Genomic DNA, 11466 nt, shown 5'->3' on the forward strand with positions numbered 1-11466 from the left:
CATGCCGATCACTATGCATCGAATCACTGGATTTGAGTACATGCGTATTTTTCGATCACGCGATCGAAAACGCGTCCGTTTACATACCGTTAAAGATGCCGTCAGCCTATGACTTGGCAAGATCGACAAATTGGTTTGTTACTTCTTTCTTTTTGAGAGCAATTACATATTTTATTAACTAAAAATTAAGTTACACGAAGCAACACACGTAGAAAGTAAATAATAAACCGGAATAAAATGGTTATCCAAAATTTGAAGATAAAATTTTAAAAGATCGAGAAATATGAAAGGATGACTAGGGATTTCTGCAACCACCTTAGCAAGCGGCCGCCGCCCAACTCGCGCTGTCGAGACGGACACCGAAAAAGACATCGAGCCTCGATCATTGCAAGATTAAAAAAAAACATTGTCGCCAACAAGACTTTATGAAACGATGGGCAGCCATATGGCACGTCGACCGGGGAAACGTCCTTGTGGTGTTATGGACCAAGATCCGCCGCCTTCTATCGATGAAATATTCAAAACGGTTTTCAGAGTCAAAACCTCAAAATTTGACTAAGAATATGTTCATAATCCCAGGGAATGTATATAGCCTTCAGCCTTGGGCCCTCTTCCTCAGCCTCACGTTATAATTTTTTTTTTTTTGGAAGCTCACGTGACGTATGATACTCCGTAGTTATCTTGACAATTTGCAAGCAGAAAATAAAAGCAGAACAGAGAGAAGAAGAAAACAGAGCTGAGCCGACGGATGAACCACAAAAATTCCCCACATTGGCCGTGGGAGCTGAGCTGAGCAGGCCAGCCATGGAGTCTCTTCTCCGCTGCCCCCGATTCGCCCCCACGCGCACCTCGTCTCCCCTCTTCTCCCCGTCCCCCCTCCGCCGCCGCTCCTCTCTCCAGCTCCCCCCTCGTCCCCGCCACGCCCACGTCCGCCTCTGCTCCACCCCCGGCGGCGACTCCAACGCAGCCCAAGACAGCAAGCCCAACGCCATCAAGAACGACGACGACCTCTGGACGGTGGCCGGGAAGGTGCTCTACGCCTACCGGAGCAGCGACAACGACCTCCGGACCTTCCTCCAGAACCTCGTGGACGCGGGGCTCGCCGACGAGTCAGACCTGTTCGGCACCGCCGACGACGACCTCCTCCGGGCCTTCCGCGACGCCGACCTCACCGCCGACCTCGGCGCGCTCTGGAAGCTCCCGGCGCTCGCGGCCTTCTCCTTCGCGGCCGTGCCGGCGCTGCTCGGCTACCTCGGCGACGCCGCGGGCGTGGAGCGCGTCCCCGCCTGGATGCCCCTCGCCTACTCCCTCGCCGCCTTCCTCCTCGGCTCGCTGCTGCTGGCCGACGCCTCCGTCGCCGACGAGGAGCTGGGCGACCGCGACCTCGCGCTCCTCGAGTCGGAGGAGGTGCTGGAGCGGATGACGTGGCGGGTGCCGGCCGCCGCGCTCGCGTTCACCGCGGCGGGCGAGGCGGCGCTGCGGGCCGCCGGGGAGGCCACCGGGGTCCGCGACCTGCAGCCGCCCGTCTGGGTCGCGTTCCTGCTCTTCGGCCTCCTCTTCGGCGTGCCCTACGGGGTGCTCTCCGCCAGCTTCGACCCGGCCGTGCAGGGCTCCTGGCTCGGATGGGACGAGTTCGTCACCAACATCCGCGACGCCGCGCTCCGCGCCGACGACCGTGACCGCCGCCGCAAGTAGATACAACAATGGCCGGCGAACTCTGCTTCTGCGCCGACGACCGTGACCGCCGCCGCAAGTAGTAGATACTATAGCCACTGTGGTTCTTCCCTGATCTGACGAATTAGTGGTAGCGTGTAGTGCTGCCTGTAAAGATGTATGTACATGTCCATTTTGATTTCGACATTGCAGAAAAGGGTTCATAGTTCTTGTTTCTTCCAGTCTGGTTGTCCAACTGAAATCACCAGTGAGAACTGCTAAATTGTCTACAACACAACCTTTGCAAAGTTTTGTAATCAAGAAGATATGAACAACTAAAGCAAAGTCATGCATGGCAACAGTTATAGATATCCTCTTTTCCATGTATACATTCCGCCTCTATCCATACCATTCAAGACGGAAAAATTAAGTTCAAAATTGATACTGGTAGATGGAAACCTGCATCTTAGTTCAAGTCAATTCAGATGTACAATTGACATTTTGTAAGGAATGCACTTACAAACATTCCATAAGACTTGGGGCAATTTGAATACTCTTTGTAGAAACCCAACATCAAACGTCGGCTCCAGACCAGGAACCGACCAACGGTGTCTGACAATTAAATGGTGCTGACCGGCCCACAATTTTGCAGTTATCCTAGGATTTCACAAACAAATAATTTCATGCTAAACAAAGCCATGCATAGAGAAACTGGAAAGCCGAAATCAAATAATTTTTCACTATATACAGGAGATTAGTTTTCACACCTCTGGAGCTACAACATCAGAGAACTGGAAAGCCGAGAGAAACTTTAACCGCGCGGGTTACATTCCAACAAGGAATTCAGGATTTCTGGAAGCTATAGTCTAGGACTGCACAGGTAGTTAGTATCTACTTAGGCAGACTATCAGCCCTCTATCAATGCTGAAAAGCATAATGAGACCATGTAGGTTTACGATCAGGTTCTTCGCTCGGCCTTGATCTTTCTGCCCGCTTTAGTCGCCTCTTACGGTACCTCCATGCAACTTGGATGCGCGCTGCAGCAATGGTCCTCCAGTAGGGCGATTCATACCTGTTGGATACAGTTGAAGCATTGGGGTTCAAGCATCAGTCAACAGAGTAATACATAGGAGTTCAGAAAATTGATACTTTAAAGAGTACCATAGAAGAATATGGCTGGCAATTTTAATCAAATTGATAAATGGCAAACTAATTAAGTCGCTCATATTTTGTCAGCAATATAATTACTCAAACCAACAACCTCAACATCCAAAAAATTCCAGTAGAACTCAGCTTCTATTCTGGTAAAGCAGGAATGGTTAATTAGAAAAGCAAATGGCTACCTGATGGCTCCCTGCACTCGTGGATTACGCAAGAACCGTGCAAACTGGGAAGTGACTTGTTCGAGGTCACTTGCTCTAAGTACAAAAGCTTCAACATTTGTTAAACATGTCACAGTACGAATAGCAACCAAGCGCATACCATGGAATCTGCTTTTCCCGCCATCTGAAACAGTCGCAGTCCATGTGCGGTTACAATTATGAACTACTATATAGTATAAATACAGGAATGCAGTCAAGAAATTATAGACCTTTATTTGCTGAAGAGTGTTCCAAGTACCATGTGAGGAGCTCCTCTCCACATACATCTCCATCATGTAATGGAGCCCTGCTACCATCAGCGCTGATGCTTTCTAACTTACCTCTCACTATGAAAACCATTTTGTCAACAGGGCCACCTTGATAAAGGATGTCACTCCCACTGATATATAAGTTTTGTCTTAATTTGTCACAGATAGCATCCAAGATTGGCCAATCCATCAAGGTGAACAATCGAACCTGCAAAATAATCACACTCAGGGATTCTTTACGAGGTGAGAGGGAGGTCATTATCAGGCAGGCATAGATACTAAGGTGAACATACAACCTGAACAGATTCAGATTAACTACATACCTCTTATTTCTAGGGAAAAATATAAGGTCTAATTCACATGGGGATCACCCATTTAGAGGACATCTCAAGTTTTTATCTCAATTTTATTTAATATTTCCATGTTTTGTTCATCAAATGTAAATAATGGCAGCGAAGTTACAATGAACCTTATTAAGGAATCTAAAGAAGTGTCGCCGTATGTCCCTTTGGATATCTTCTGGTAAATTACTTAAAAGCTCCTCTTCGTTTACTCCTTGAGTAGCTGCCCAGGTGAACCTTTCTGCATGTCTAACCCTCCTGTACATTCAGATAACTTCAAAGGTTACTATCTTTGAAGTGTAGAAGTAAAACACCTAGTGATTATAACAACATGAAAAAGAAATTCCAAACCACATATCAGGTTCTCATGGACATTGTCATTAGATGGCACATGTCCTGCGTATGGAGGTTAACTACTTACATGCCAACTTGGAACGTGTACCAAATCATTGTTCCGTTTCTGTTAAATATTGTTCGTAAAATACAATAGACATTACTCGTTCCCGCAGAACAAAATAAATGGCATTTCATAAAGTTTAAAGATAAGAGACATGAAAAATTGACAAGAGCAGTATTTGGGAAGTCACTATTTCTATTCAAACAGCAGAAACACAAATGTAAGAGAAAACAAGTTCATGCTGCATGAAAAACAAAATTAGCAGAATAGAAACATGTAATATATATATATAACAAAATATCAAAGGGCCGTTGTCTGTGTTACAACTGTAAAAGACCATGGCGTATGTAAATAATAATATTTGTTTAATTATTGCTAAGAAAACCTTCTCAATTCTTCAGGCAATCGTCTATGGCTCATCCACTTCTCAACATCACGCCGTCGAAGTTGCATTTCCAGTTTCCTACGATAAGGCAAGAGGACTTCATACAACAAGATCCAATATTACTACAAATAGTTGATTCCACTGTTCAATATGAAGGTTTCCATGGAAATGCAGGGTGAGTTCATTGACAAAAAGATGGATACTATTGCATGAGGCTTCCATGGAAAGGCATGGTGCCATGGTGCACAGTAATGAAATAATTAGCATGAGGTTTCCATGGAAAGGCAGGGTGAGTTCATTGACAAAAAGGTGGATACTATTGCATGATAAATAAGCCCGTGGTATAGCCGCATACCGACTTCCAAGAGCCTGGAGAAAATTTTGCATGTTTCCGATAAGTAGTGCAAAAAGCAGCAGTCCCAAACCAACAATAGCCATAGTGAAGAGAACTTCTCCTTCGAAGTAACTTGGGACAAGATTTCCAGCTAAAGTGCTTATTTGCTGAAATTAAACCATTTACATAGAAACATAAAATTTGGTCAGGGATAGATGGTTTAAAATGCTTAGGACGGAGATAAGATAAGGTAAAAACATTCAGAAGAGTATTGTGGAACAGTGTGTTAACCATACATGTCAAATGTACAAATGGGAAACCTAATTGAAATGGAAGAACACGAGCAAGAGAAGTCAAATACCTGAAACCCCCAAAATAATGAATATATATAACGTGTAATAGCACTGCGTTTTGTAGCCAGCAGAACAGCTTCCTGATAAATGCCGTATTTGAAAGTAGAACCATCTCCAGTACTGAAACATGATGTTGAGGCAGAATCATTATACCACTTCTGCCAATTTAACCCAGGTTGCCCCACAGTATCAAAGTCGCGTCCGCAGTCTCGAAAAACCTCACAGGATGGAATTTTGGATGCGGAACAGGCATTTTGTAGGCATTGGTTAACCCTCTGTGACAAAATATGACCAGAAGAAAAATAATATTAACATATCTCTACTGGTCTTTATTAACGGCAACATCTGCTACATATTAATTGTGCAACTCTATTAACTTATGATAAGGATAACTACGGAAGTTGATATAACTCTGCACATAGTAGACATCAAATTGAGCAGGGTATATGGTAGTTTCTATCTCATTTTTTTCATATTAAAATGCAGAGCATATACAACTGAATGCAACTGGATGTGACTTCTCGACCATTCTTTATTACAATGAAAACATCTAATATTTCCAACCTAGTAAAATACAAGTGAATAAGTCAATTGTTACGATTATCTAAATTTGAACATTTGCTTTTGCAAATACATGTCATAAATGTGCGTGCAAATTGCAAGGAAAATGAAAATGAACTAACCTGTAATCCGAAAAGGTACCAACATGAACCAACAACATGTCCCGACATAACAAACATTAGAAGGTTGATCACAAAATTAGCCCATGCTGACTCAAATATGAATCCAGTGGCAGACTGATTGCCACCAAGCAATGGTACAAATCTGAGGATGCGGGGGACATACTGAAGAAGAACAGTGACACGCAAATAATTCTTGGCGATGTCTGCTGTTGATAACCCAACATATCTAGGAATGACTACCAATATCATCACCTTCAACAAATAATGAAGAATTTTTTTTAGCACAAATCATGAAGATAGCAAGATCGTTCACAAATACTCAAAACTGTTTAAATGATTGTCTATGGGCAATGAACTTGGAAAGGAGATCAAGCCAGTTTAGACAAGCAACTGGAACAGTAATCAGATGAGAAGCATCCGCAGACGTAGAATCAGATCTAATGCTTCAAAGGAATTTGCATGCATGCAAATATATCAGGAACCAGCAAGTTATTATCAGCTTAGCTCATATGCGTTGATCCTGTGTCAGCATGGAATTTATTGTGCTTTCTTATAGTCACTAAACTATGCCCTAAATAATTGGTTACAGGTCAACATTTCAGGAATGCAGCATAGATAGTGTCATGTCAAAATGTCTATTTTTTTTAAAAAAAAATGACTCGCCTACTCCCTAACTAACATACAACCAAAGTAAGTCAAAATGTTCAATAAGTCTACTTTCAAATTGTGTCTGAGAACAAAATATTTTGGCACACACAACTAACATGCACAGCCGAAGTCAAAATGCTCAATATGTTTTGGCACACGTAACTGACATGTATGTTCAATGTGTTTGTAAAACAAAATGTTTTGGCGCACATAACAATAGTCTTTGCTAGGAGTGACATGAGGAAGCTCGATGTATAAAACCACTGGTACAGATGTAGATAGACAAGGCACTTACCTGAGGAAGTGGAAGCAGGACGAAGAAATCAAGTAAAAAATGTCCCCGGAGATAATGAACAGCAATTTTCTTTGGCTCATCAACTAAATCTCCAGCTCCCACGACTCTCGACTCTGGAGCCACATAAGCCAGTCTGAACTGAAAGAGAAGTTCATATTTATGTTTATAATTATCACCTTTTACAAGACCAAAGTAACAAATAAGGTGGTCTATTTTTTGACTTGACAAGATATTTCTTTCATGGAAGAACTAAGTGCTCAACTATTGTCTCCAAAATTTAATATACACTAGTAGCATGCCAAACCAATTAACAATCAACAAAGCGTTAAGGTCGATAGTACACTCAGCATGGATACCAAGTTAAAAATGTCATTCACATTATTTCATTTTGTACCTACTTGATTCATGGTTCATAAAATGTGAAGCTTTGTCTGTATTATAAAATATCACAACTAATTAACCACTTACCTGAAGAAGCATGTGCATAAAATAAATAGCATCAGAAACACTTCTCACAACGGCAAGCCCTGTAGCGAACTTCCAGTTCAACACTATGCATTTGTTATCCTGCATTAAGCCAATTCAAAATGATAAGTGTGGTCTGCTTTGATCAGAGTTACTGCAAGAACATCTAGTATTCACTGATACCACCACATATTACAAGTTCCTACAACAACTGGATTATTGTCTCTCTAATATCACTTTCGAGGGTAAGTGTGTCCCAAAAAAATGTCATGAACCTTATTGCTCCTACCTCTATCACCCCAATAGATGTCAACTCTTAATGTGTCTATAGTATGACTTCCGAGGATGTGTACCTCCCAGCAAATGTCATAAACCTTATTGCTCCTACCACTATCACCACAGTAGATATCAACCCATGGAGTTGAAAGTATGGTGTAATACAAGACTGCAACAGGACATGTTTCAGCTCAAAAATAAAAAATAAAACAGGACATGTACTCTATAAATGTGACAACTGACAAGCTCTCCCAACATCAGTAACAAGCACCACAACTGAGGTTTAACTAAAATAAAGCAGCAAAGGACAGAAGTCGAATAATGTTTAGCATGGAAGTAGAAAAATAATGCTCAAAGGTGTGCCCTGGAAAGCCTAAATCTCACAGCCGTACGATGCTTCTAAACCTACTTATCTCAAATACAGTGCTCCTGCTATTTTCTCAGAAAAAAAGATGTACAAAAGAATGGAGTTGGTACACAATTACCTTTTGTACTGACAATAGGAAGAAGAACAGAGGATCTATGAAGATGGCAACCAGGCAAGATATCACAAAGAATTGGTTCCACTGTTGAACAACCTTGGCGTGTGGATTCATGATCGGGATGTATGAAAGGAAACGCTCAATGCTCTTCTTCCACCCACGTTGGTGAGCATAGAGAATGTTATGGAGCTTCAAAGGAGCAAAGAGAAACACATCAATACAATAGTTCAACACAGTTATCAAGGATCTAGGAACTGTGTCGGTCATCGTTTCAAGAAAATGTAGCTAGACAAACAAGCTAATAACTATACCTCAACTGGAAATACTATGAAGGTATTTGAACTTCTAGAAAGATTACTTAATGTGAAATGAGAAGTAGGTACCAGTGATAGGTTGCATTTTATTAAAGAAAATTGTGGACTGATCTTCTAAGCATAAGTATCAAGTATGAAGGATTCATGTAATTTAGGACACCCTCTAGGTAGCAGGGGAAACCAAACCACCTTATTGTCAAAATGATGCGGAGCTCTCTGGAAATATCTCTTGTTCTTGCACGCGGGAGGGCAGTTAACACAATCCGGATTATCGCACTGCCCCAAAGGCCCAGACATCATCAGATGCTCATTCTTGGGACCATCCCCACCGTGAGACCACCTGTTCCCCCCAGCCTCCTCCGGCATGACAGCCTGCGGCTTGCTGACCGGCTTCACCTGCGGGTGCCGCGGCGGCCTGTCCGGCGTGCGCCTGCCGACAAACGGATTGCCCGACGCAGTCTGGGCCGGCGGCTGGCTGGACAGAGGGCCGGTGTGGGGCACGTAGGTGTCCTCCTCGTAGTCCTCGTCCCTCATCGGCATGCACATCGACGTGCTCCGGGGGAATTTTGGGAGCTCCACGTTTCGTAGCAGCATCGGGATGTCATCTCGCTCCTGGTCGGCCATCTCTTAACCCTGCGGACAGGATTGGTTCTATTAGAACATCACGAGTTCATGACTCAGTGAAACAGCTAAAATATAAATTACATCCACGAGTGAACAGAAACTGTAGAATAACATTAAACGCGAAAGAGGAGGAACTGGGAACAATTTCGTCTGTCCTGAAGGTACGGCCTTCGCGCACAACTCGTGCATACCGAGATTTGACGGCTGCTGAAGCGGCTACCAGAACATCCCCATAAACCCCACCAGAGAAGAAGAAGAGAAGAACACGGGGAAAATTAGGTGTGGAAAATAGATTTATACACACAAACCAACAACAAAAAAGCGCCCATGGAATCGGCTCCCGGAACCCCCAAATCTCGACCTCCTCCCCCGCTGATACTTGGAAGGAAAACGCTAAAAAGGGGGCAGGAAATCTGTCGGGGTAATCGTATCCCGGGGACGCAAATGCTACGGAACATTCCAAAAATAACCCCTCTCACCCATAACCTCCGGCGCCGCCGCCGCATTGCGAATCCCCGAAGAACGCCAGAAATCACCCCAAACATAATAACTCCACAAGAAAACGCCCTAGAATCCTGAACTGATCTTGTACAAGAAAAACGCAGAGTAAAAGGGGGGAGGAAACGCACCGACCCGGCGAGCAGTTCCCGGCCAGCGGCGGAGGCGGCGGACGGGAGTAGCAGCCTGCTTCCACTGCCGCAGCTCCGGATTTCGGACCGCGAAGAGAGCGAGCGAGCGAGCGAGGCTTGTCCTCCCCGGCTTTTCTCCAGCCGTTTTTTATTTGGCTTCGCCGCTAAGCAGGGCGTAGCGACTGCAAGGAGTCAACAGACGTCTCAACCCGGAGTGAGGGTTTTGCAGCCGTACTTATCTCGCTGACAGGGTGGGCGGCCTGAAGCGCGTGAGCCGGTGGGACCGCGAATTCAGTCTCACAACGTAGAGTGTGGGACGGTGCGAGCGAGCGTCACGCGCCGCACAGGGGCTCGCTACCGCGGCGCCACCTGGGGATGGATCGATGGAGGCGTGCTATTCTGGTCTTCCCGGAAGCAGAAAAAAAACGCTGGCGGCGACGACGACGGGAATTTATTCGCAACCTGATTTTGCGGCCGGGAGACGGCATATTTGTTCCTTTGACAGTTCATCATCGTCAAGGATCGGTACTTTTGTGATGGTCTAGTTGATGACCAAGTCGATTCTCAAAGTTCCACAGGTTCACATTACAATAACACATGAAGAGTAACATGCATGTTTATTCTGGATATATTTTAGCTACAGAGTCATCCATTTCTAGAAAAAGTTGGGAAGTTCTTTTAGAAACGGAGTGAGTACACATGAAGAGTAACATGCATGTTTATCACGTTTGCTTGTAAGCATGTTCAGTTTAGTAAGTACTACTTCCTCTGTCCCCTTTATAAACACGGTTTCACAAGCTTAATTTGCTTACCGAAATTGTCTTCTAAAAGGAAATCAAGGCAGTAGAGTGTAGAACGTTTGTATGTCCTCCTCTTATCTATCTACTTCGTCTGCTCCTCCAAAGTTGGGTTCAGCAAGGCGTCGAGGTCATTGTTCTACTTATGGCAATGACAGTGGTTTCGACCCTCCAAAAAAAAAACTAGCGGAGAGCTTTAGTTATCTAAAGTCGAATATGTGACGGTTTAAATTCACTTTTGTTATATAAAGACGGTTTCACAGGCTTAATTTGCTTACCGAAACTGTCTTACAAAAGGAAATCAAGGCAGTAGAGTGTAGAACGTTTATATGTCTTCCTCTTATCTATCTACTTCGTCTGCTCCTTCAAAGTTAGTTTTAGCGAGGCGTCGATGTCCTTTTTCTCTTTGTGGGCGGTGGCTTCGACCCCAAAAAACTAAAGGGGAACTTCATCAATTTAAAGTCGAGTAGGTGACACTTTAAATTCACTTTTGTTGGATCTCCTCGCTCTCCCTCCTGTGCGTAGGTTCACTCCTTTGAGACTTTCCGCACATAAGAGCTCTAATGTTCAATGCAGACTGAACAAGCAACTCTAAACCTTCATGTTATATTTTCGTCTTTGTAATTGTGGCTACTGTTGCTATTGTTTAAATTGCCATTTGGTGTGGTAGGCTTTTAAAACATCGGATGACCAGTCAACACCTAAAAAGAAAATTTCTACCAGAATACGATTCAACATGTTATTAGTGGATAGCCAAACGATGATATTTTTCTTCTTGGTACCATATGTCACTTATTAGTTACACGAATTTCAGTTATTAACCATTTACAAAAAATTACAAGCATTCATACTTTTAGAAGGTTGGTCACGAAAGTTTCAGTTAACCACTGCAAAAATTTAGAGACATGGAAACACTTGTTCGAATTCATACTTTTATATATAAGGGACCCGTTTGGAAAAAGTGTCTTTGACACATAAGCACCAGTGCTTCTGATTTTTGAAAAACATATTTCCAAGGTTCTAAAAAATATGAAAATAAATGTGCAGATACATATGAACATTCTAAAGGTGCGGTGTAAATTTCGGATAAAAATATGTTGTATTTTGAGCTATACTAAAAGACAAATTTCTGACAAAATCATCCCTACACACATAAATTT

General features: G+C 43.4%; 1 protein-coding gene across 1 annotated transcript; it reads right to left on the reverse strand.

Annotated features, from left to right (window-relative positions):
- Nucleotides 1-2373: 2373 nt before the first annotated feature.
- LOC124693206 (probable cyclic nucleotide-gated ion channel 20, chloroplastic) lies at nt 2374-8884 on the reverse strand. Its single transcript, XM_047226668.1, has 12 exons — nt 8446-8884; nt 7946-8131; nt 7188-7286; nt 6720-6857; nt 5777-6028; nt 5102-5368; nt 4762-4907; nt 4407-4484; nt 3753-3882; nt 3245-3491; nt 2997-3159; nt 2374-2725 (listed from the first exon to the last, which is right to left on the reverse strand). The coding sequence occupies exons 1-12, from the start codon at nt 8878-8880 to the stop codon at nt 2572-2574; spliced, it is 2295 nt and encodes a 764-aa protein (XP_047082624.1). The 5' UTR covers nt 8881-8884; the 3' UTR covers nt 2374-2571.
- Between the last annotated feature and the right edge of the window lie 2582 nt (nt 8885-11466).

This window comes from Lolium rigidum, chromosome 2 (genome assembly GCF_022539505.1).
Source record: "Lolium rigidum isolate FL_2022 chromosome 2, APGP_CSIRO_Lrig_0.1, whole genome shotgun sequence".
NCBI classification, from domain to species: Eukaryota; Viridiplantae; Streptophyta; class Magnoliopsida; order Poales; family Poaceae; genus Lolium; species Lolium rigidum.

Bases quoted from the DNA above. Each gene is read 5' to 3' on its own strand.
- LOC124693206 (XM_047226668.1), bottom strand. From the start codon at position 8,880: ATGGCCGACCAGGAGCGAGATGACATCCCGATGCTGCTACGAAACGTG. The intron at 6,858-7,187 runs GTAAGTGGTTAA...CTTCTCTTTCAG, and splicing joins TTATGCACATGCTTCTTCAG to TTCAGACTGGCTTATGTGGC. The intron at 3,883-4,406 runs GTTTTCTTAGCA...CTGAATGTACAG, and splicing joins TTGCCTGAAGAATTGAGAAG to GAGGGTTAGACATGCAGAAA.